Below are 26,516 nucleotides of genomic sequence, written 5' to 3' on the forward strand. Positions count from 1 at the left end.
GGCTGTGAACACTTCTATATAGAGATGAGGACTTGGAGCTAACTAAGAAAGCTTAGCTTTTTAAATTTACGGAGCAGCTCACCAAAGGGACTAATACAACCTCTCTCAAAGACAGAGCTGGAAGGAAGTGTTAAATTACAGATGCTCTAGAGAGTATACAGCAGCAAAGAGGCTTCCCACTCCAGAGGAGGGTGAGATGCACAAATACAGAAAAGGAAAAACTCATCTCTGGGGCACAGACTTTCAATTGCATTGCAGCAAGTACAGTACCTTTTATTTTTCTTCTCCTCCTGTTTAGTAAGCTCTGTGGCACCGGCCACTTCCCAAATCACTGGTGCCCTCTGACCCTCTCTGATTCCTCCTACACTCTTCCCCTTGCAGAGGGCAGCAGCCATTGCTGAGTATTAAGCAGCTGGTAAAGCGGCCACACAACTGCAAGAGCTTCTGATCACAGGGCAGCAGCCTCAGTTATTTCTTTGCAATAACTCTGAGGGTTGAATAGCATTTGAATAGTGATGATTTGTTGATAAAAGTCACAGGAGCCTGATGCAAGATAGAGCTGCTGTAGCACAAACCGTGTGCTCTGAATCCCAGCCTTTTGACAGGCTCTCCCATCTCCCCAGAATGGGCTCTGTGCGAAGGTGCAGACGCCGGGTAGCTGCCTTCTGGTTTTCCCACCCACAAATGTCATTTAAAAACAAAACAAAAAAAAATCAATCCCTTCATTTCAAAGTTGTGCTTGAAAGACACACACTGTCTGTGCCATCAAAGCAGAGCAAAAAAGGTTGATGTCAGAGATGCTCCCCGTCTCTGTGGCCAGCGCAGAAGGTGCCCCAGGAGGAGGGCGCCAGCAGACTTGCTCCTCGCTATGCACCCAACCCTCCCCACCTTCCCTGCCACCCATGGCACCAGGAGGAGGTGGCTGAGGAAGGAGCTGCCGTGGCACAGCCCAGGCATCCCTCTGCTCCACGAATGCTGCAGGAGCTGCCGATGCTGGCGTCAATTAAAGAGCATCAGGAGGAGGCTGGTCCCAACCTCGCACAGATCAAGCGTCCTGTCTGTAAGGGGTCTGCCAGTCATCCACACACACCTGACAGCAGGCAAGCGAGCAAGAGAGGCGGCTTAAAATACCCTTCCTTCCTCCAGACAGCACCGCGCATTTGTCCACCACCTGCCTGATGCAGCCAGCAATCGCCTGGAGCGTATTGCATCCTTCTGCCCTTTTTTGTGATTCTTTATCTAATCAGTCATCCCGCTTCATCTTTGTTCTTCCCGTGGGGGGAAAGGGAGAGCCAATGCACATGATGAATGCTTGGCACATCACGGCAGCACAGTGAGCTACTACCTAGCAGGGATTTTATCAGGCATCCATATTTGGATGCTTTATTCCAGTAGCAGAAATAGGAAGGGAGTTTTCTGATACTTCAGGGGACAAATTAAGATATTAATTTACTTTAAGAATTAAAATATTCAAACGCACGATCTTTTGGGCATTGACAACAACCAGTAAGATCCATCTCATCTCTTTCTTTCCGCTGCATGGAAGCTAACCAATATCTTTAAAGCAACCTCCTGTGATACTCAGCATCACAGTATGCAGAGAACTTGTTAAGACATTTTCTCATTTGGGCACCTGCAACTTCATTATGAGTCAATATCCCAAGGCCAGCTACTCAGATCAGCTCTGCCCTAAGGTGAACCCTGGACAGGAGAGCAGTACCTGGCAGTTTCACAGGGATGGAAAGGAGAGCAAAGGCGCAGCAGACATATCAGACAAAGCCATAGACAGAGTTGCACAAAGCACATAAAATAAGGGCAGTATTTTGCTGTATGTCAAGTTTGAAGCAAAAATATGCTGCAAATACTCTGATCCTTCTGTCATTTTTCCACTACACTTGCCCTTGGAAATAATACCACTTAATATTGCACAACTGACATCAAATTATTTTTTATTCCTGGCAAAGTAGTACAGAAGAAAAGAAGAGTTATTGGTTGATGATTTGGAGAAGGAGATGAGACTGCGATTGGAACTGACTATTCCTGTTTGGCAAGATAAAAACATCCCCCTTTCATACGCTGTTTCCCCTCTATTTTCTTACAGAGAAATGTCTTATTTTGCATGCACAAAGGAGCCAAGATTTCAGTGCCTGGCACAAAGGCTGCAGATCTTATTCGGCTGTGCTAGAAAGGCAGCAGATAAATTCCCTTTCTCTCTAAGCTCTGGCTCAGTAAGGGTAAGGGCATTACTGACCAAAACAAACCGAGCCACAGAGGAAGATGCATTACCAGCACAGTCTGGGAGCTTGAGATTGCTGGTTTCCAGTCCAGTCTTCTGCAGGTACCTTCACCAGCTTGCAAGTGTGAGGCTCAGTGTGTTCAGCGCACTGCTCAGCTTGCTCCGCACAGCTTGCACCCCTTTGCACTGCTCCTTGGTGCAGGCAGAGCCCCAAAGCCCCAGCAGCCACCCAGGCTGCATCAACACCGAGGTCCACCAGTGCCTGTGGGCACTGGCCCCAGCCCCAGGGGCTCCCCATCGGCTGGTCCCTCCTTCAGAAAACCAAAGGAAACGAATGCTCAGGAGCACGGGGCGATCCAGGCTGCGCAAGAAGTTTCCCCACGCAGCTCTCCCGACACCAGCGAGCACACTGAGCTGAGTGGAAATGCTGAACTATTTTGACTAATCTGCATGCACCACACCAGTATGGAATTTCTATTTTGCAGTTTCACTTTTCCCCATAAAGTTCAAGTCAATTCAGAATGAAAAGTTTTGCTCTGTGCAAAAAGTTCATTTACATTGTGTTCTTATTGTGTGCTTTGATATTGACAGTATTTTTTCTCCAATCAAAAAGCTGAAACAAAGCAACTTTAGAAGATTAAATAAAAATGTATTTGCAGAAAATTCAGTCTTCTGAAGTTGGTATTTTCCCTATGAAAACAATCAGTTTTGACCATAGAGTACTTTTTAAAAGAAAGGGGGGGAGGTGGTGAAAATTGTGACTAGCTACTTTTTAATTAGGAAGAAACAGTGAATTTTACATTCCTGCTATTAACTAATCGGCTTGCAGCAAGGGCTGGCGGGGCCGGGCAGGATGGAGCTCAGGTACATTCAACACCACCGTTTTGTACAAGAACAGTCATGTTGCGAATCCTGATGTTATAAAAGTGAATATTTTGACCACAGATTTGAACTGCTCATCTGGCCAGGGAAGAGAAACACCTTATGAGCAGCTGCCTGGCAGAAAGAACAGCCTTCTCCGTTCGCGGGGCAGATGCTCAGACCAAACTCTTTTTGAAACAGCATCAGAGCAAGAATTATTTGCAGAAATTACTCTCCAATAATTTTCCATTATTAATGTACATGGGGAAATCACATACTGCTTGTCCGATGTCTGACTAGAAAGAGAGGCCAAGTTCACCTAACAAGTGACTCACTACAAATTATTTGCTCAGGTCTCTCGAAACCCCGTCCAGCTCACATCGGGAAAGAGCCAGGAGCGCTGCAGAGTGGTTTTCCGTTCACGTCTGCAGTCAAAGCACATGGACTCAGGAACCTCCCCCGCAAGGCTCGATGCTGCACCAAGCTGCCAGCAGCCCAAAGGCTTCGTGCATCGGCCACGTGGAGGAAAACATCCAGGGTACAGCTCTGCTGCGCCCAGTGAGAGCTCCTCGTGGGCATGCCTGCCACCCAGCACCACCTTCCCCATAAAACCTCGGGGCAGATTTTCAGCCCTCTCACTGTGTCTGCAGGTTTCTTGGGACCAGGGTACAAGGAGAATTTGTGTTATGCTCCAGAGCGGTGACCAGAACAGACACTCCAAAGTGCCAAGCCTCCCTGTCGAGAGCAGGGGCTACTGCAGGGACACGGCAAAGCATGGCACAGCTGCAGGGCAGAGGCACCTTCAGCCTCTGGGGACACCAGAGGAGACCCCCAGCAAGGGCTGGGCCAGTCCCCCTGCCCGGCTCGCTCTCTCCATCCCTCTGCTTTGTGTTATGCATCCCAGCAGGCAAGATTAGGTAATGACATTATTGTGCCAAATGTCTACAGCGTCTGCTGGGATTTCACAGGGGATGACAAATGAGCACAACACCTCGCACTAGAAATATACAACAGAAAACCATGTTGTTTTCCAAACTTCAAAAACATCTGCTATGAATTAATGGTTCAGCTCATACCTACAATTACAGGTGCAGAAGAAAAGAGATTGGCTGAGTACCCCCCATTGCTCACCAGTAGCTACTCCTGTTTCTGTGGCAATGCTTCTGCCTCCTGTAGACAAAATTTGGCATCCGCATCGCCCATTATCAAGATCTGGAAGGTGCCCCTAAAACCGCAACCTTAGACTTCACAGCAGCTGCCAGGGATCTCTGCTGCACACCAAGGGCAGCCAGAGGAGCGTTTACAGGAGATGTCTTCAGAAATTCACCGAAACAGACATGTAAAGTGCCTTACAAGTAAATGTGCGTTACTGTTCACATTGTTTATTAATGCAGCACAGCATCCTTGGATATCGTACATTGATTAAGCTTCTTGTATGTCTCCACTGGCCACACTGAGACAAATGTCTCCCCTGTATATCCACTGCTAAACACTTGAATCAGAGCAAAAGTTTGGGGAAACTTCATCTTCCAGGCCTCTTAGCACAGATTTTGATTTTGTTGAAATACTGCAGACACCGATAGTCTTAGTGTATTCAAAAGCAGGGGCAAAACACAGCTAAGTCATGCAGCCCCCATGAGTGCAGAAGTCCCTCATCCCCAGGGTCTCCACATTCATCACTTCTCCTGGAGTCGTCCAGGAGACACTGGACCGTATCACACATCCTTCCTCCACACAGCACTGACCGCACAGCCAGGTATCACCAGGGGAAGACAGTCCTCTGCTCCCTGCACAATTAATACCATGCAAAGGGTGACCGACTGTGCTCTAATCTCTTGTGCACAACCATCACACAAAGTGATCCTGCACCCTTCTCTTCATCTGAACATGAATGAGAAAATTTCTGTTCTCCTGTTGGGTTAACACTGAGACAGCCCCTCACCGCAACAAGGATTTACGCCACGCTGCTGCAGAACTGCTCGATGCATGTTTCCCACGTCTCAGGGAACAGGTGCCAAGACACGGACAGGCAGCGGGTTTCCTTTCTTGAAGGATTTCACAGCAGCTTATCCCTCAGTAATTTCCTCCCTTGTTTAATAGGAATTTATTTAATTTTGTTTTGAAGATATGCAGTGCTGTTAATTGCTGTTCTAACATGTCTCTAATAATATATCCTTTCTAATTTTTTATTGCTTGCCTACCTCTTAAGTGCTTAAATACATTCACAAATACTAATCTATTCTCTGCACAATCAGTGATGCCTACTCAGCAAAGCATAGTGCAACACATTTAATATAAAAACTTGAGCTCATTTTGCTGAACTCTTAATTGATCTCCTTGCTAACTACGTTTCTTCGAAAACTAGCTTTCAGTCATGTTCAAATTGCAGCCTGACTTTGCAAATTTAGACAGAAGAAAAAAACAGACATGCAGCAGACAACATTGCAGTGACATCAGTTACAGAATAAGACGCCACCAGCAAAAATAGTTTTCTGAATCTTGAGTTTTCAGAGAGGAAGTTTAAATGCTGATGTAGCTACTCGCTGGGAATGCAGTAGCTGATGCCACCCTGTAAAACATGCAGCTGGAAGAGGCAGCGACAGAGGAGTTACAAACGGACAGAGCAGTTACCAAAGAGCATCCTACCTCGTAATGGGCCACGCGCTGGGACTCGGATATTAGCTGAGCGCTGCACACTTTGCAGTAACTTTCAGTGAATAATTCCTGGTCGATGTCGGACGATTTCATCTGTTCATGGCAGAGACGACAAACAGAATCAGTTACAAAAGGCAGGCAGAACAGGACATGTTTGATGAGGGTCCCTACAGAGACACGGCAAAGCAATGCTTGAGTCGAGCGGTTCTTGTCACTACGAGGGAACGAAACCAACTTTATAAACCTGCAAATGTGAAACACATACGGTCCCCCTCACATCCCCAACATCTACAATTCAGAGTCCCCGGGTTTATGCACAACCAGGTTGTGCCAAGTGTTCGGTCCTCGCGTGCAACAGCTACCAGGCACTGCTGGAGACCAGCGGCATTTTCCCTGGTCCCACATCCCCACCCGCGGGTGAGAGCAGCCGGACACACACCTGTGCCCAAGGAGCACCCGACCCGCTGAACACCCTCGGCCACAGACACAGCACAGATTCCTGTGCTGCTCTGCAATTGTATTTCATGTGTGAGTTACAGCTGTAAATGGCTGTTCTTCTCTATCACCTTTCATATCTAGAAATACCATGTACATAACCAGCTATAGCATATATCACTCATGGCTCAAAACACGCTTAACCATTTGTTATACAATACAAAAGAGCTGATAAAGAGTTTTCTATAAAACGCAAACATCATTACAACCCGGAGGAAGGTGTTTTTAAGCTGGAAGGGTGCTCTGCTATATTTCTCAATTTAGACATGGAAGGAAATTGCTTGGGTGATTTACTGGGCTGTGCTGTTCTCAAGCAGCTGTTTAAATATTTGTGCATTCCCCACAACTTCCAACGAGGACACCTGCACTTACAAAAACAGCTCACTGAGTGATCTGGTTCACAAGAATACCTTAGTTCTCTCTTCACACCTTCCTCGTTATGCAAGCAATTGCAGGTATCCAACTCTGAACTGATAACCAAGGTGCATATCAGGAAGGTTGAGGTTTATAAAAGACTGAACCCAGGCAGAGCCAGAAACACCAGAAGTAGCCTCACCAACAGGATATTTAAAAACAAAAAAACCCCATGCAATTCAAGAGGGAAATAGAGGCCGATGCCTTCTGACTAATGCCAAGATAAAGTCTATTAACTCACAATCATAACAAACCTGGGCATAATGAAGACTGATAATACAGTTTTTACAGAGTTTATTCCACCGATTGGGAAGAAAAACAAAAAGGAAATGAACAAGTTACGAGATCTCATTAGCAGAAAAACAATCAGGTGGAGAAAGACCTGTCGTTGCTGGGCTGTGCAGCGAAGCTTGGGGCAGCGCTCGCTCTGCCTCTGGGCTGGGGACGTCCCAGACCTCCCTGGATGCCATCCTGGGCCAACCATGCCTGTTCCCTTGGGCTCGTGGAACGAGGCTTTCTGTGCACGTTTGCCTGCCAGCCTGCAGCAAGAGCTGCTGAGCTGGAGGTGGTTGCACCAAATCCCCAAATGTATTGCAGACCCACAAGTATTAAGATCCCTGCACATTTTATAAAAACAAGCAGCTGAGTCAACACCAGAGGCTCCCAGCCTGGAAAGACCAACTTGCCCCCAGCTCCAAGAAAAGGTTTATTCGGGTGTTTGTGGTCTACCAGACAAAAGACACAACTCTCAGAGCTCCTCTGCTGGTGCCCTTGCTCTCTGACTCTGCAAAGACACTTGCTTGTTTTCTCTTGCTATCTGCCTAGGTTTAATCTTCATTTACTCTGTCTAGAGAAACATTGCATTGAGAAACTTTCAAAGACACCAAAAGACCCTTTTAGGAGTACAAGTGTTGCAAAATTGCATCAAAGGCAAAATAAAGCGGAGGGAAGAAATCTCACTTAAATACAACAGATTGACACAAGGCAAACCAAAAAATCTCATTAAACTTCAATCCAGCAACCAAGACAGAGGCAGGTAATATTGCCCTCATTTGCATGCAGTCTGCAACGTTCACAGTATAAACTCTCATTGCAAAAATCAGAGTAAATCAAAAGCTGCTCAGTATTAGCTTAGCCCTTCATGCTCTGATAACAGATACCAAGTCTATTCTGCCTCTAACATATGTGCATACGAATGGAGCTGTCTGTTCCCCCTTTACAGCAGCAAGGGCTAAACAGGCTTACCCAGAAACAGGATTTAATGTCTTTTCTCTAAGCAGTAACTTCTGATACAGGTACAGGTTTTGTTAGACTCATTATTGCCTGTTAGGTTTTATATGCCATTGTTACTACACAAGGTTGTAATGCATCACAACAGGTGAATACAGTTATGCTGACAATGTGAATGTTATGCAGCATGATTCATGCATAACTATGCAAGTTACCTAATAAAGTCTCTCTGGAATAGCAGACCCTCAAGTAATGCACCAAGAGCACAGTTACAGACTACACGCAACAGGAGCATCCTCAGTGTGCTGTCCCTGCAGGTGACTCGAGTACCAGCGGGTCCCACCCTGCTGTACAAGGTCACGGAAAGCAAGAGTTTTAATGAACAGTAAATCCTCGCCGCGACACAGCTTGTCCCCTTCGACCGCAGCACCCAAGCTCTGCCGCTATCCCACTTGGGGCAGCCACGGGCCCTTGGCTAAGGTCACTTGGCAGCTCTCTGCCAGCGCTGGCACCTGGCAATGACTCTGCTCTGACTTGGGAGCACAAGTGGCACTCACTGAAACGCCAGCACCTGCAGGGTCCCACCAAGGGCTGACTCAGTCCCTTGCTCACTTCAGCTCAGGCTCTTTTTTACTGCAACTGCCTTTTCCTACCACCGCACACGGTCTGACCTGATCCACATGGGACCAGTGTTCGGCCACGTGTGCCCGGTGCCACCAGCACATCTCCCGAAGGAAGAGCTGTCTCTCGCCGCATCCTTTCCCTTACCCACACAGCAAACCCCGTAGCTGTGGCTTGGGGCAACAGCTACTTCACTCCCATTCTCCTGCCCTACTCCCAGAACTGGGTGCATCCTCCCCGCCAGCGGGACCATGCTGCTCTGCCCGACCGTCACTTGAACATCTCAGCAAGGAGCAGCTCTTGGCTGCCTTCACCCCACTCTCCACAGCAGGACAGCCAGGCACCAGGTTGCTCTGACGTCCTCAAGCAGCTTGTTGGGTCCCAACTGTTGTCTGAGTTGCTGCACTCTCGTTGAACCGCTGGCAGAAGGACAGGGTGACCCTTCTCCCCCCGGTGTTGTGCGGGGACCAGGTCTTTTTGCTTGGCTTCAAGCACTGGATGCACAAGTGAGCAGTGATGCCACAGGAGATCATGGTTCCCCGAAAGCTCTCCGTGCCCCTGGGAAGCGCAGCAAGCCCAGGATCACTAAAGCTTGCAGGACAGCAGAGTCCCCTTGTCAGGGAGCAGAAATGTAACTGAGTGTCCTCCTCATACTTAGAATCCTGGCAGAAGGTTTCACTGCTTGTTTTTGTATGCGTTGCTTTTTAATAGTGATGAAAAGGACAGCAAGGCAGAGGAGTGAGGGATGGGGATTAGGGGGAACAGGAGAATAAATGGAAGCAAAACCTCCTTCATGCTTTTGCATGAATATATTAGGCTACACTGTAGAGAGGATTCAAGCATATGTAAGCTTGGCTACTTAAAATAATTAGAAAGCTCTGGTAACAATAACAGCTTTGGGCAAAAATTATTATGAAGGGTTTGACAAAAATAATAGATTCACCTTAGCAAGGAAGATTTCCACACAAGCAACCCACTACCAGCACCCATTTATACAAGTCACCCTTGCAAAGCTGCCACTAAAACCTAGACAGCCTGAGAACAAGTTTAAACTCAAGTACCAGCTATTGACTTGAGAAAACAGACTTTTACCTGTCCCACATAAATGCGAAGAGCAAAAGTCTCTTCCTCTTCTCAGTAGCCTCCTACTTGTCTCTATGCTGCTGGACAGCCCCCATACAGCCTTAATTCCCAGAGCCCCTTTCCTGAGGACTGACACTTTAAACTCAGCTGGTGCAACCTGCTGGCTCTGAATAAAGCTTTTATGTTTGGTGGCTGTTAGCCGGTTCCTTTGCTTTTCGTAAAATATATTTTTTTCTGTACTCTTCTATTTTCCTTTCTAAAATAACATGCTAGAGCAGTACCTCAAAAGGATGTCAAGGTAACATGCAGTGAAATGAATGCATGAACACGCATCTCTCCATGCCATGTGTTTTAAAGCAGGCGCTCTCACTGCCACGGTCCGCAGGGTGCCACCGGCTGCTCTTGCATGCAGACCGTAGGAAAGGTCCAGGACTGGTATTTCCCTGGGGATCTGTGCAGAGACCCTGTTACAATGCATGAACCAAACAAGGGACCTCTCTGCTTCCTACAAAGGGATTGGTACAGAGATGCTGTAACTGCAGCAAGGCAACCGCAGGTGGCTTACTGATGGCATCTATGCATAACTGCAAGGGCTCCCCTCTGCAGCAAGAGGCAGACTCTAGACACGAAGCCCTGAGAAAAAGAAAACAGCTTTGTTGTGTGGGTACCTGACCTAAAAACAGTGCTTTCTCCTGCTCCAGAAAAGCTCCCTTTCCACCCCCCCTTTTGCTTGTCTCAGATACATTCTGCATTATCGTTTTGTGGGTCAATCCTAGCAGTGATTTATTAACTTCTTCCGCCTGCAAGTGTCATAAAGGGAGTTCATAAGCAATTAATATTTATATATTTCTAATCACTTAATTCCACTCTGACTCTCCCTGCCTACAAGTGCCTAACAGCTCCTAGAATTGACTAGCCTTTGGCTGATCCTCACTACACAGCCTACCTTTGTCCAAAAGCAGAGTGGAAGCGGGGGCTTTTCTACACCGCCACCACCAGCACGTCATGGCTGCAAAGCACCACGTGCCTCCGAGACGCTCAAGGAGAACCACAGATGCTGAACAAGGAGGGACATGTTCCCTGCATGCTCTCAGAGGCTTTTCTTGCTGAGAGTTGAAGAATTAATGTGCAATTCGCAGCCTCGCCAGCTGGACTCAAACCGTTCAGCTGAGCAGAAGCCCTTGGTCTGCACACCAAGGTCTAAATATCTAAAACTCTTGGTCTCCTCCTCCTCAGGTGGGGACATGAACAGTGGAGCCTCCAACACAAACACTGACCACTTTGTATTCTTTCAGTGGCGTTTATTATTGCCTCTTGTGCTGACACTCAAGTGTTGACGTCCCCCCTCCCCGCTTCAGATCAGTAACCTCTGCACATGTCAGCTCAGCATCTCCAGGAATGGCAAACTGTGCCATAAGAGACTTCATTTAAATACCTTGTGCCATATGGCTACGATTCTTCTCAGCAGTTTCAGTGACTATAACAGCTTAATGAAAATCAGTTTGATGGGGCTGACTCCAGTTTTTGGCAACTGCTAGAAAGATGCTAACTAAGTTGCATTAAATTTTAGAGGACAGCAATCCACATATTGACATCAGAGACATATTCAAAGCCAAATTCCTTGTTAAGGATATGCTTTACACCAGCTGAATCCCACCGGACACGGACACATACCGAATATGGACCTATCACAAAGGAGACTGATGGAAGTGCCCCTGCAATAAATGCTTTTACAATCCAGACCCAGCCAGGACAGTAAAACTGCTACAGGACCTCATTTAGGTCTAGAGTGCCAGCTGGATGGGTGTGACTTGCAGCAGCACTTTGCTGTTGCAACAGCCCTCGGGATCCTCACTCACAAGGCAGGAGCAGAAGCACAATCTGCAGTCACTGCTAGCAAATACTTCCCATCATGTTTCTGATAAATACTGTTGTAATCTCCTTTATGGCAATCTTCCCTCAGCAAGCCGCTTCTATTTTTATTGTTGTATACCCCCTGTTATTAAGTTCATCGCCCCCTTTTATTGAGCAATAAGCTCAGTGAATAGGAAAAGAAGTTCTTTTAATAACGGGAAATTCATGACTGGTAGCAAAAGTTCCAGAGTACATGACAAACACGAACAAGACAGTTTTTCTAATTCCAAGTTTTGCCTTCTATATCACTTTGCAGACTAGCCTTGGTATTGTTCAGTATCAATTATTTCTGTGTTTCAAAAACAATAAGCAGAAAACCACGAAAACCCTGAGAAGCTGCAGACAACTTCATGTCATTTCAGGGTAGGGAGTTTGAAAATGCAGCACCATCCCTTGCCTAACCAGCCTGTTGTCAGAAGCAGACGGCTTGCAGCTTTTCCAAACGTTCCTCCTGTGCTGCTCACAAGCGCCCGCACCAGCAGATCCCACGGCACTTAGAGCAACGGCTCAGGAGGGGACATGTTAAATAGAGACAGCAAATGAAGGATCTAAACCTGAGATCAGAGCCAAGTCCCTGGGTAACTGTTGTCTAAAGTTTACAACACATGCCTCAGGTACAACGATAAAAGTTACAGGCAGACATCCCAGAAGTTGCTGACTCGGCTGCTGTGACCGCAGACCCGCACACCCAGCCTCTTCGACACCCAGATGTTAACCCGCACACCCAACCTCTTCCTCACCCAGCCGAGGCCCCACAGATCTAGAGGACTTAGACCATAAGGTGGCAATAACCTGTGCAACATGTCCAAACGCAAGCAGGAGAGGCGAGCCCATCTGCCCTGCTCTGGGCACTGCCTCGCTGCGCTCTGTCAAAAGCGCCGGCACCTGCGGGAAGGAAACCACTTCCCACTGTCCCCGCTGGCCATGCCTCCCACTGGTTGCTTCCAGCTACATTTCTGCCTTTCTGATTGAACTTCTTTAAAAATTTTTAAAATTACTGCTTCTCAGTGCCAAATTTCCCCCCCCCGCCCACCCCCAAACACTGCTACCAGGTTTAGGGGAGCATCCCCCAAGCTACCCTCTGCACAGGGTTGCTCTCCCCGAGACAGCTCGGACCTACTTCCCTGCCTGCAACGACACCGGGGCAAATTCACTCCCACGTGTGCACGGACCCAGAGCAGCCACACCGAGATCATCAGCTGATACAAGAAAACTGCCTTTGCACCATCATTTAACCAATGGATATCGGAGACCTTGGGGCACATCAGCCCCTCGGTCTGGCCCACCCATGGTGTTGGGCAGACACCAGCATGCTTCACCCTGCGCCAGGGCTGCCCCATGCAAGGCTTGTCCTGAGCCTTGCCACCAAGGTGCTCGTTCGATCACCTGCTTGTGGTGATGCACCAGGAATTTCTGCACAGGTTCATTTTTCCTATTGTACAGTCAAGGACAAGGAGTGCTATACGATAAAGCACTGAATTCAGCAACTCTGTTTCTTCCAGTCAAGAGGAAAGAAAAAAAATTGTGGTCCCTTATCCAATTTACTTTCAAGGGCCTTAATCACCTTTCCCAGAATTAACAGCTTCCGAAACCTCCGTATTGGAGCACTAGAGAAGTGGAAACTGAGCATGTGCATGAATGCCAAATGCAAACAACAAGCCAAAAATTAAATGTCCTGATTTTCGTGTTATGAATTATTTGTGGCTTTTGCTGCTGTCACTCTCCCATGGATTAACATCTCATGTAACACTTCCTGTTTTCTTCTGTTGTTTAATTTGTCTTGCAATAAAAAGAAAAAAAGTCTTTACTAATAATTAATGTGCTTTCAGCAACTCTGTCACTGCACTTACCACAAGGCATCTGAAGAAATGCAAAATACTGCCTTTTGAAGTGCCTTATTTCCCAGCACTATCAGCATGATGGATGGTTGAGCCTGTTCCACGAGTTCAATTCTCCTTCTGCTTTTATCATCTTGAGAAAGGAGTGCTCTGGGCACTGGAGACCACAACAGGCTCCCAGCACAGACAGCACCACCAGCTACCAAGAGAAAAGGGCAGGGGACGGGGCAGCTCATCAGAGCAGCACTGCACTGCCAGCTTTCCCCAAGGAAGAACATCAAGCAACAGACAGGATGGGATGCCCCATCCCACAGTGACGACGGGACCCTGTGCAGCCCACCCTGAGCCTGGTGCAAGAGGCTGACTTTGCAGCCAGGGGATCTGTAGCCTCCACCTGTACCAGCACCAGAATTCACTTGCTCTCTTCTGCAGCCCCAGCGGAGGTGGGACAGAGCCCTCACCAGTGAGCGATGTGACAGAGCCCAGGTAATCCTGCGTCCCAGAGGTGATGCTGGTGAGGTCCCTACCCACGAGGAGCTCACTACAAGCCACATCCTCGGAAGATGTGCGTGCTATTTTCAGTTTTTCCTGTTTTCCTGCCAAACCAAAGATGCTCCGTGTCCCTCCAGCTGTGCTACACATCTGCCGTCCCTGCCACGCTTTGCCTTCCCTGCAATTCTTCTTTGGTTTGGGGTTTATCTGCCATCTCCCTACTCCCTCCATTCCTGAAACCCTCTCCAGAGTCAATTTGCTTCACTTCTGCATTCAGCCTTTGATGCATTTTGACACGCTTTATTGGAGCCTTGAAAATCAGAACAAGATTGTGTGTGGCATGAGCTGGGGAGCAGGAGAAGTCCTGCACGTGTCTGCTGCATGTGTCAAAACACAGAGGAGAGGCTGCGGAGAGCAACACAGAGGAGACGGAGCCTCAGTGCAGAGGAGAGTCTCAACCCAAGCACCCCAAACACCCAACTTTGCACAACTTCCCCCAGCGTAAGCTGCCAAATTGCTCCTTTGCTAGGATCTACTTCACGATGTTTGCCAGGACTAGGAAAGGGACACTTAAGACAGCAACAGTGTCTTCTCAATGGATGGAGATGATGTTTTTGAAAGGAGCCTCGCAGCTCCCACGCCACGGGAGGGGAGAGCACCTGCGTCGGTGCTCCTTGCCCCGCATTGGGAGAGCACTGCCCTGCTCCCCGCAGAGGGTGAGAAACACCCCACGGGACCACAAGAGCAGGCCCATGGAAAGAGGGACTGGTTGCATGCTCCTCTGCGCAGGATTCAGCCGCAGGATCAGGATCTCACCAGGGATGTCTCGCTGAATTCCCCTGAGACTCGTGAGCAGGGGGAGCTGCCAGATGTTCCCACCTCCTCACCTCATCACCGGTGTCACCGAGGTACCGTTTATAAATAGCAGAACCAAGCAAGAAAAAAACTGATGAACTTGTCAGGAAAAGCAGTGCCCTCTGGCCAGAGGGAAGCCACGAGGCACGGATGATACCTTCCAGGCAGAAAAGCAGCAAAGCTAAGGCTCAGGGTGTGCGCAGTGCTCCACATCCCCTAAGCAGCACCACGCCACGGCACGCGCTTGGCACGGGAGCAGGCGGTGGAGATGCAAGCTTATGCGTGGCAGTAAAACCCAGCCCGTGCCTTTTTGACCTACAGCCTGTCTGAGGTGGGAACAAAGGGCAAACCGAGGAAATTACAGGCACGGAGATTTACAGACCAAAGGAAAGAGCAAGCCCTCCGTGCCACAAATTGCCTCAGGGGGTGACGGAGGAAGGATGCTGCCAAGTTTAAAGGGAGCTACACTGCAATTTTGAGAGTGGCACCATCCCTTCCCTACAAATATGTGTATCCAGTTATACACATGAATTGTTCTAATTATTCACACTACGTCGTGTGGCAGGATTTAATTGCAAACATGTGCTGACTTGAATAAAAATGTATTTTAAAAAGGAGATTGTGACTGCTTTATTAGAGTTTGTGGGAAATGAATGAAGAGCAATCACATTTCGTGCCTCAGGGCATCAATTCTGCATCCTGCACACTTCAAGGACGGGGCTCTGGCACTCACTCCAGCGTGGCCAGTTGGCACAGCTCGGCCCCTTAGCAGCAGGGACGGCCCAGAAACGCTCCTGAAAGAAGAGGTTAAAACAGACCCGTGCAGGCCTCGGGAGAGGCTGCACTCCGAGATGGAGAGCTTGATGTAGTCAGATGGCGGAGGGGAGGGACTCGCTCATACTGGGATGAGCAGAGAGCTGGTATGGGCAAGAAACCAGGTACCCTGGCCTGAGACATCTCTGCTACTGGCACCTCCCGACAGAACCAGATTCCCCTCGACTAAGTCCTGGCCAAGCCCCACCCTGGGAAGGAAGCCTGGTCTGACACAGCCTGGCACGCAGCCCTGGCACCCGCTCCTTTTCCTCCTGCTCGCCTCCCCTTTCAAATCCTCCCACCAGTGCCCCCTCCACACTTCTCCCCGCCCCCCACCACCACCACCCGAGGCTTCATTTTTGGCAGCTCAAAAAAACACACTTCTCCCCGCCCCCCACCACCACCATCCGGGGCTGCATTTTTGGCAGCTCTCGCGGTGCCCCCAGCCGCAAGCACCATGCTGCCCTGGCCTCTCCAGGACCTGCACTCCCCAAGAACCCCACATCCCTCTGGGGACCCGCACCCCCCCAGGGACCCCACGAGGTGCCAGGGCAGTGTGGGGCGTCGCGGGCCAGGATCGTGGGGTGCAGCGAGGCACCTTGAGGGCTCACAACGCTGCGGAGCCAGGGTTACCATGTGATGCTCGTGGTTGCTATGGAAACAGTGGTTTCTCACAAAAAGAGGCATAAATAGTTACCGAGCCTCCCCGGAGCGCGGTCTGCGCTGCCAGGCTGTGGGCACCCCGAAAGTCAGGGGGTTGCTGCTGCCCTGCCCCGGTCCCTGCCCGGTGGGTCGGTGCCAGGGCTGCGCCGCAGCAGGAGCCAAGGCAGGGGAGAAGCCGGAGAGCGGCTCCCGCGCAGCCTCTCTCTGCAATTACAATCAGGATGCCACATTTATTTTTGGATAAGCAGGACCTACTTTTTCCTGTGGCTCCCTAATAACGTACAAAACAGTAGGAAGCGAGTCAAGCTGAATCCCGTGCCTGCAGCTCATAGCCTTTGGTACTTTGCATAATCAGGGCTTGTCATTCCCCATCAGCTTCAGCTCAGAAACCCAAAAGGCAAAGCCATGTAAGGTGGCAACGAGCTTAGAAGAAGCCTTTGGAGAACAAATCTGTCCATCACTGATGGGGGATTATTTTAATACTGGATTCCTTGATAAAATTCTACACGCCAGCCTAGCTGGCCAAGCTAAAGCACCTCTTACCAGAACCAGCTTCAGCCTCAACAACACTAACCCCAAATCAGTTTAACATCACTGCTTGCTTGCCGACAGCACTAAAAGCTCCCTGCCCAGCAAAGGTTAACGAAGTTAGCGACAGCAGGAGCAGAGATGCTCCTGGTTATCCTCGCTGTCATCTGAGCTCCTGCGGGTGGGCTGAGCTCCTCTCCCCTCTCGTCTGCAACACATCCGATATTTGCCAGCCGGAGCTGCCTCACCTAGTGCCACCCGATGAGGATTTATAGGAGTCCAGGTCTCCCCAAGGCAGCCAAGCAGTGCTGGCCAGGAACCCTCCCTACTTGTAACGATTAATGGACTCTGTTCCCTTCAGCTACAGCTCCCCTGCTACAGTAGAGCTTTTTGTAATCAATGAAATGATTTAGAAACAAGACACCAGGAATGCAAATGGTTTGTATCTAAGTCCCCTAGTTAGCATGGCGCAGCTAAACTCCTGGCCTAATTTAATTGCACATCCAAATTCCACATCCTCTAAAGGGTATCAGCAGATTTCATTAAACTTCTTCACATTATCATGTAATCTGGCAATTAGCTTTGTGTGCAACAGCAAACAACAAGGAGCTTTATCTTAAGTAAAACATAAAACACTTACATCCCTCCTACAGCCTTTTCTTTTTATTTGCCCATCCGTGATTTAAAAAAAAAAAAAAACAATCCTTCTTTTGTTTGCATTTGTGTTCCTGTAAGAAGCAGGAGCATCTACCATGCTCATCCACATGAAGCAGAAGCATGCTGGACTTTTAAGTTTTATGTCAGACCCGCCTTGTATTTGGGAGCATTTCAGCAAGCCACTCGGATAATTCATGCTTCGTTTTCCCCACTGGAAGAAAACCACAACACTATTCTCTCCCTTAACAACAAATGAGCAATGAGAAATGGTTCATCAATGTCTGTTGTAGAACTCCAGCTCTGCGTGTGAAAGGGTCTCCAGAAATGCAAACTATTCTATTTTCGTCAGTGAGAAATTAAACTGCTGTTGCAGAATGGCTGGAGTCAGGCACGCTCCAGGCTGGGCAGTGGCTGCTCCTTTCAGAGATCGGCTCCGACTCCAGGATTTGGAGAGGTCTCCCTCTCTCTGCACAGTCTGGGGACTCCCATTCCTACAGTATTTATTAGGCATCCCCTGTGGTACCAAGAAGCAACAGCAAGGCATTAAAACAAGTTAATGTGTTTCATACCACATCAGTTTTCAAAGTGGGGTTTGTAAGTTATCCTTCAGTCATGGTCATCAGCCTTCCTTTCTGGCTAGAGAGGAAAAAAGGCTGAAAAATGCTTTTTGTATATTCTGCAAAACCAAAAAAAAACTCTGTGCTTTGGTAGGGGTGGGAAAATACCTTTGCATCATGTGCAGGCAGATCCAAAACTTCTAAAAAGGTGCAAACTTCTCCAAAAGAGCAAGACTGAAGAGATGCCTCAGTTATACCACCTACCAGAAGCAAAGAGGTCAAGACCTGGAGGTACAGGATTTCTAGAAACAGGAAAGCATCCATCGGGTAACACCAAATTCCAAAAGTAAGGCATCACCTGGCACAATCAGAGCCAGATGAGAAAGAAACACTCATTATAGCATGACTTATTCCCGAGAAGACTGAATGTAATGGGGTTCACCATGATCTGCGTCAACTGGCAGAGATGATATGAAACAGCCCCATGACCTCCTCAGCACAAACAGAGCTCGCTCTGAAACCGTAACAGAGCTTGGTAATTTGAAAAAGCCTGAAACAGCCTGCATTGCAGAAAGAGACTGTGAAACTCCTGAAGAGTTTCATAACCAGGAATTAGTGAAGATAACTATAGATGGCACTGAGAACTCGGCTCCTTCCTGCTTTGCAATGTCATTTCTTGCCCGGTTTTGGAGCCGTGCACTGCAAAGCAGCTCCTTGCGTCCCTCTGACTTCACGCCTCATCCAAGCACTACCCTGTCTCTGCATATGGGGGATCCCCCATGAACCCCCAGCCTGTGCCGCGAGGAACCAGTGCCCCCAGGAGTGGGTGAGGGCAGCACCACAGAGCACAGGGGGCTGCAGCCAGCACCTCTTCACATCAGCACGGCATGCGGAAATCACAGTAAAAAAGTCTGACAACTAAAGAGAAAATAACAGGTCCCCACACTCTGCATGGCTCCCGTCCCTGCCAGACTCCTGTGAACTACAGTCGTGTGCTTGAAAATTAGACGGATTAATTATTGCTACAATTAGTAGTATCGTGAAGCATCTCTGGTGGCAGGAAATAATACTGTCATAAACTTGTATAATCGCTCAATATTTTCAAATGAGCAGTTGGATCCACAGTTATCATCTTGACGCTTTCACCAGTGACATTGCAGGGTGGAAAACACAAAATTGATTAATTAGTTTTCATTTTAAGTCAAGCTAAGCTCTGGTGCTCTCTGCCATGTGCCGTCACTGAAGCCAAGACTCTGTAAAGCTCAAAAGAGGAGGTAGGTGTGGATGTGGAAAGCACCAGCGTCCCGTGATGCATGGTTACAGCTGAGAGCAGGTGAAATGTCCCCGGGGTTCAGCCCAGCTCTGACCACGGGAACACAAGCACCACTCACAAGCACTGTGCACAGTCTGGCGTGATCCCAGAGTGGCTCCGGCCACCCCCTCCCATGCACCCGGCATGGCCACAGGAGGAGCCCGGGCTGTGAAGACCCGTGCCGGCTCTACGGTGACATTGCGGGTGGAAAACACAAAATTGATTAATTAGTTTTCATTTTAAGTCAAGCTAAGCTCTGGTGCTCTCTGCCATGTGCCGTCACTGAAGCCAAGACTCTGTAAAGCTCAAAAGAGGAGGTAGGTGTGGATGTGGAAAGCACCAGCGTCCCATGATGCATGGTTACAGCTGAGAGCAGGTGAAATGTCCCCGGGGTTCAGCCCAGCTCTGACCACGGGAACACAAGCACCACTCACAAGCACTGTGCACAGTCTGGCGTGATCCCAGAGTGGCTCCGGCCACCCCCTCCCATGCACCCGGCATGGCCACAGGAGGAGCCCGGGCTGTGAAGACCCGTGCCGGCTCTGTGGCCACCCTGCTGCTATGAGACCCAATCACAGAGGCTGCTCAGCCGTCCGACACGCCGGGGCGTGCGTGTGCACACCAACATTTCAACTTATGTTTTTTGCACAGTGGGAAGGAAAAATCCCGCTAATCATTCCAGTCTCCCACTTGTTCACGAAGAGCACGCGGGCATGTCCACGGACCCCAGAGCATTTCAAGGCACGGGTGTGATAGGCAGCACCTCCACACTGTGATCTGGATCAAATCCTGGGGCTCGGGTTGGCCGCGCTGTACCTGCACTGTGCCAGCCTGGACACCTTAGCCATGCACAGAGGCCACTCAAGTTTCTGCCTCTCTTACTAATACCGTCAGCTCACATGTGCTTATTATATTTCAAACAATAGAGGAGCTTGCACAGCATCCCATGCAACAGGGTCTTTAACCGATTAATTTATGGCTTCAAAAGCAGTGGGTGTTCAATTCCATCCTGTTCCTGGAGTTTCTGACAAGCCACTCTGGGTGCTGCAGATCCAGCACTCAGAGCTTTTCCCATTTCTTTATGTAATTTTGAAACCAGTGCATGCCTCACATTCACAGCTAGCTGCTGTGTGTCATGTCTGTGGCTGTATCCTCCAAGACAACTTTAAATACCAATATCTCACTTTGCCACCAAGTCCACCCACTGTTTTTAAGCGGCTAGATCAAATTTGGGAGCAGTTTTAAGTTCACAGTGCAGTTCCCTGCATCTCCTCGTGTTGATACTGCTTTTTCAGAGCCACATGTGCAGCTCCATCACACCCAGCTCATGGGCAGCCAGGGCCTTGTTCAGGTACCCTGTGTGATACACACAAGTAATATGTACGTGATATATAAGCAAGTAGATCAAAGGGGGAGACAGGTGACACCTCTAGGGCCTCAAGTGCAGAGGCTGATATACTGAAAAGGTTTATTTATACTCTCCCACCTTGGGGATTTGTTTCACCAACAGACATGTATTGGCAAGAAGCAGGTCCAAGCTTAACTACATCTTCTACCCCATTTCTCCTTTAACAAGACAAAATAAATATATTTCTGCTTTGGAATTAAGAGGAGCGATATTCTTCTCCCCTATCGCTTTCCAAATGAAGCTCCTGAAAGCCCTTTTTGAAGCTTCCCAGTTGCATTTCCAGACCTGCTCCCCCTCTGTGCTCTGGAGAAATGGATTAAACGAGCCCTTTGAAGTGCTGCTGCTCGTGAGCCGCTCTGGGATGAGCTCGGCTCGGCTTTTTGTCATGTCCTGGAAGGAGGACAGCAACCACCACTCGCCTTCCTATTTCCCTCTCATCCCGCAGATGCCGAGCAGCAATGGGGCTGGAGCCAATGCACACCCCCAGGTGGGACACGGTGCTCCCCCACAGCAGCCCTCACTGCCCACCTGCAGCCACCACCTCCCTCTGAAAGCGATGCCCAGCTCAAGAACAAGCCCCTGGCAACTGGCACGAGCCCGCTCCCTCCTGCCGCATCCCCCATCCTCTGCTTGGCATGAGGGCAGCACCCTGCAAGCCGTCCCATCCGCCCAGGACCCTGCAGTGGTGCACGGCCAGTGACCACCTGCACAGGCGCCTGCAGTAACACAGCCTGGGGGGACCGACCCTACCTTACTCACAGGCCAACAGACCCTTGACTTGGTGTCACCAGATCTGCGAAGTCTTGCAAAAACTCCCAGGACCGAACCTCACACATACGGGCAAAATGCTGTCATGGGACAAACACTGCGCTGCACGCGTGAATTCCCCTGCACGGACAGTCTGACAGCCAACACAGGCTAAGCCACCGGCGTCCCCTGCCAGCACATTAAAGGCCTAAAAGCTGTCAAGCATTGCACAACAGGCAAGTTTTAATATTGAGAATATTCATCTCCAGCCATTTCTAGTTAATGGAACAAAGCAAACTGTCGAGAAAAATGGGAACATTACAGTAAAAACAACAACAAATTAAACTCTAATGCAATTAGAGAGCAATTAGGGATCTATCCTCTGGGAGCATTTTGGAACTCTGGGTCTTTCTCAAAATCTGATCTCTCTGCAACTTTATTTCTTTCTAATTAATAAATGAAGAAGTGAATGGCATGGCTCCCCCCCAGTCCCCTGCAAAATGCCATCTCCCTGTTCTGCAGGAGCAGAAGGTGGTGGCAGGTAGAAGCGTTCACACCCCCGAGCTGAGGAGATATGCAGCTGTCAGAAGAACGAGGCACCAAGGCAGGGAGAACAGAAATCACCACCTGTGTCTGTTGCAAGGTGACCAGAAACACAAAGACACAAATGCTCTTGTGCAAGAGCCAGGCTGAGCAGGAACAAGCAGACAGCAGAGCATGAGCGACCCTGGAAACCCCTGTGTTTTCCTATACACAGCTCCCACAAAAGCCACAGCCCAGAAAAATATGTATTTAATTCCTCTTGACTTTTTAAACTTACCCACGTATATGCCTGTAGATAAGCACTCACTTAACCAAATTGCTCAAATACGCTGCAGAAAGGAGCAGGATGCCCTTTGGGCATCGGTCTCTGCTGCGTCCTGGCCAGGGCACAAGGAGCCTTCAGCAGCCCACGGTGGCACGGGTGCCCCACAACCTGCACACTGTCTGGGCTCGCCTCTCTGCCACCCCAGCAAGTCTGGAAAGGAGCGTTTGGCACGTCCTTCCCTGGAGGGCAGTGGACGTTGAGCGTGGTGCTAACAAAGTGCCCAAGAAATTACAGAAGAACTGAAATGAAGGGGCAAAGCTGCACCGTCCCATTAAGCCAGCGCCTCTCCAGTCTCATCCATAAGCTGCCTGAAGGTCACAGCCAAAACCGATACAGCAAAACTCTGTTAAACTCTGGCTCTGTTAAACCTTCCGTCAGTGGATGCAAACACAGTAAACGCTCTCTGCGGAGGAGATGGCATGGTGTGGAGAAAAGGCTTCCCCCTCGTTTCCTGAAGCTGCTGCTATTCCTGGGGGCAGCCCCGTCTGTACCACGCAACTCCGGTACTCTTCAGCAAGGGCTGTTGTTCACGCTTTGTAAGGAACAATAAAGCTTCCATATGTCCTGCTACCTGCCCAGCAGCCATCAGGGAGACGACTCCCTCGGCATTCAGGGGAGGAAGGCACCTGTGCCACAGAGGGAGGTGGGACCCTTGACCTTCATCTTTTTCTGTACCCAAATCCACCCTTGGGAACACCAGTGGCCTCGTTTTGGCCTAGAAATTGGCCCAGTTCTGGTCTCTCAAACCAGTTCTGGATCTCAAGTCACACCTCTTTCCTTGGGAGCTTAACCCAGATAAAGCGAGACACCCAGATCTGACAGTGCCCGGGCCACCTAGTGCAAGGATCAGCCAGGACCAGCCCCAGGAGCCCCAGCCTTGCCTGGCCATCTCAGACCCTGCAGCGATTTCTGAGGGGCTTTTGGGAGCCCTCCCGACTCTGAAGAACACCTTGCAATGAAAAAGGGTCTGATTAGAGACTCACGGGTCTGAAAAAGATGCCAACTTTTGGTCAAAAGTTGCTTCTTGCAAAGGAATAATTCTCAAAAAATCCCCACTATTATTGTCTACGTTTGATCACTGACATGGGGGAGGAGGGCTGTTTGTTGGTGGGTTTGGGGATTTTTCCTCCCCTCAAGAGCAAAACCCCTGCAGGAAGGGGTGTTAAATGCACAGCTGTACCAGACTGGCCATCAGCGTTCCCAGGTAAATCTCCGGGCACGAAGAGGGGGAGTTAGGTGGTACAGTGCCATACACCGAGCCATAAAGCCGCTCAGAGAGAGAAAGCTGGGCTGCTCACTGGGAGTAAGGTGCTAAGTCAGCAAGGATCAACTAGCTGCACCAATTCCTTTGCAAACTGGAAGCAGCAAATAAACCAGATCCAGGCAAACATCAGCAAAACATCTCCATACACAGACAACACCTCTTCAAGAAGGGTTAGCCAGCAATGCTATGAATAGCTGGGGAGGCCTGTCAGGAGTGTAGTATGTGCTCTATAGCACACCTGGGAAAGTGGAAACGCAGCAGCACTCCACCTCCTCTGGGCTTTTCAGCACAGGAGAGGGCAGAGCAGGGCAGAAGAGCCTGAGGGAGGAAGGCTGGATACAGGAGGAAAGTTAAGACAGTGCAACTCGGAGCCAAAGGAAGTGACTTCTGAAACACGCACACTCAAGTCGGCCGGGTCCACACACAGAAACGCGGTGCAAACTGCTACGCAGGGGCAAGGATTAATTATTTGGAGTGACTCAGAAGTGACTAAGAACGATCAGATAAAATCAACTGGGGTGGGGGGGTGGTGGAAATTAATCCAAATTTTGGAACAGTCCCACCCCAGGATGCGGCCAGAAGGCAGAATCCTCCCCAGGGAAAGGGATGCAGGAGGTGCCAGAGAAGGTGCAGGGAGCACGGGGATTAGGAGGTTTATAATCGACAGTTCTACACTGCTCTGGGAGTAATAAAGGATTCCTGCCCTCCTGTTTCTGATAAAGTCAGGGGGAAAGACCCATTTTTAAATGGGTCTAGAAAGCTCCTGTGCTGTCCCTCCCTCCTGTCCCTTCCTACAGTAGATGAGTCACTGTCTAGCAACCTTTATCAAAATACCTCTTACAAAATTGTTTATCAAGTCCCTGCCGCTCCCCGCCCCACAGCACAGTGCAAGGAGAAGTGGCAGGAGATGCTCCAGGTCACTGTCCCTTTCCCATGGAATGATGAGAGCCCCGAAGCTGAAACTCCTCTGCCCAGCATCCCCCTTTCCATGCCGCCCCTCTCCAGCAGCATCCCCCTGCTCCCCCAGGCTCACCTCTTACATTCCAGAGCCGGTTGTTTGTGTTTTGCAGATGGATTGCACGTGCTCGTGCGAGAGCCTACAGCACAATCTCATGCAGAAAATGCAAACTGGTGATTTTTAACTGTCTCCTCAAGGCTTCGCAAACCTTGTTCTTCACCCAATACTGCATGCTAAGGTCACTCCAACATCAGAGGAGGGCAAAAGGAGTGTGTGGCTGCCCAAAAGGCAGCAATCAGAGCGTGTTTAACATCAGGAACTGAGCAGGCACTGCCCAGGCCTAGTATCACTAATCAACGGATACGGATAACCAGCAATTCAGACGGCTCAAGGGGCAGTTATTAGAGATCTTTCACACAGCCCAGAACAGCAGTCACTTCGCTCATGCTGCATAAGGGACAGCTTTTGCTTAGGCTCTCAGACCTACAGACGACTCCAGTGCAACACATGGAGTCAGCCAGCCCCACAGAGATGCACAGTCTTATCCCCCTTCACTGGCGACGAGCAGCCGTACAGGCTGGCAGCTGCTTTCCCCATGGTGCTGCGGTGAGTCAGGTCAGGGCTGCCCCCAGGGACAGCAGCCCCAGCCCCCTGTGCTCAGCTGCCTCCCTGGAAACGTGCTTCTGCTCTCTAAGTGGTGCTGACTTGGGAAGTTCTCCAAACTTCCCAAACAACAGAGAGAATAGGCTTGTTTTCCTGCATCTGCAGACATCCATGCTCACAACCCGCAGCCCTAGGAGCTCCTGTTCCCACGCTGGACTGTGGGGACGCCTGCACGGAGTCCATTCAGTAAAAGCACCCTGAGTTTCCACTGACTGTCCAGCACAGGGGCTGCCTCTCAGGGGATGCCCGCACCGAGAGGCCTGCCTGGCTGTGGCCACCGGCTCACAGGTGGATGCAGCATTCTGTAAAAACTCCACTGGGAAAACATTCTAACACCTGGCACGGGGCTGGACCACTCGCACAGCATACGCTGGTCACCTCTGACCTCCCGCCACGGGTCCGGGGGTGGCACAGCCAGCACAGGCACCAGCTCCCCCGCAGCGGGTGCCGGGTCAGGCCCCCAAGCACAGGCTGCCCCTCCGCAGCAGCGCTTGTGGTACCAAAACCGCTCCGGCAGCCTCGCCACACCCGGCAGCTGATCCCAGCCAGCGTAACAGATCACCTCCCACTGCTCTCCCACAAACACTGTTATCAAACAGCTCTGATCTCCCAGTAAACTTTCCTCCAACTCTAATCAACAGATTCAAGCAACAAGCAATGCGCAAGCTGGCAGCGATGGGTCCGTACCTTTGTGCCGCTGGCTGGGCTGACGCGCCGAGGACAGCGGAGCTGCTCCAGCGATGCTGCCAGGGAAGGCGCCCACTGGAGCTGCGAGCACAGCTCTCCTCTCCCCCGACCAGCTCTTCCAGCAGCCAACTGTGCTGGGAAGGCGCTGGGCGATTCTCCGCTGGCGCTCCAGCTCCACCCCTAGCAGCAGCGATTGGCTCTGCCGTGCTCTGCAAGGCTGCACTGGTCCCAGCAGCCTCCCTCCGCATCCAGCTCCTACTATGAGCAAGAGCTTCCCCAGGACCTATTCCCACAGCCTGAGACAGGCCCTGGTCTTGGGCAGGCTTGGCAGGTCAGGGAAAGGCAGAGCTGCCCGACACAACCTAAATCAGAGCACCTGAGAGAGATTTTCCTCACTGTGAAAATATAAGGATGTGCAAATCTGATTTGCAGGGCAGAGGCTGTGAAGGATATCACAGGCTCCAGGGGGAACATATTTACTTCCAGATTCATACTTTTGCAGATGACGCACTTATTTTAATACCCTGGATTTACGGAGTGAGCACACCTCGTGCTGCAGGCTCCTGCCACACGCAGCACCGAGGGACAGTGGGAGGCAAGCCCCCCACGCAGGGATAAAGGGCAGGAACAGCTTTCTCAAAGCAGTGACCAGAGGAAAGCAGATAACAAAGGGAAAGGACAGATTCATCTTCAGCCA

The 26,516-nt window shown here is 49.9% G+C and overlaps 1 protein-coding gene across 2 annotated transcripts in view; it reads right to left on the reverse strand.

The window, feature by feature from the left end:
• The window catches only part of ZMAT4 (zinc finger matrin-type 4), a 72,501-nt gene extending 46,577 nt beyond the window's left edge, over positions 1–25,924 (reverse strand). For both annotated transcript variants that reach the window (XM_009277878.2, XM_009277797.2), the window contains exons 1-2: positions 25,820–25,924; positions 5,744–5,845 (exon numbers count right to left, since the gene is read on the reverse strand). In XM_009277878.2, the coding sequence (XP_009276153.1) occupies positions 5,744–5,845 (102 nt within the window). In that variant the 5' untranslated portion in view covers positions 25,820–25,924. The remainder of the gene's footprint in view (positions 1–5,743; positions 5,846–25,819) is intronic.
• Positions 25,925–26,516: the final 592 nt, after the last annotated feature.

This window comes from Aptenodytes forsteri, unplaced genomic scaffold (assembly GCF_000699145.1).
Source record: "Aptenodytes forsteri isolate BGI_AS27 unplaced genomic scaffold, ASM69914v1 Scaffold298, whole genome shotgun sequence".
NCBI lineage: Eukaryota > Metazoa > Chordata > Aves > Sphenisciformes > Spheniscidae > Aptenodytes > Aptenodytes forsteri.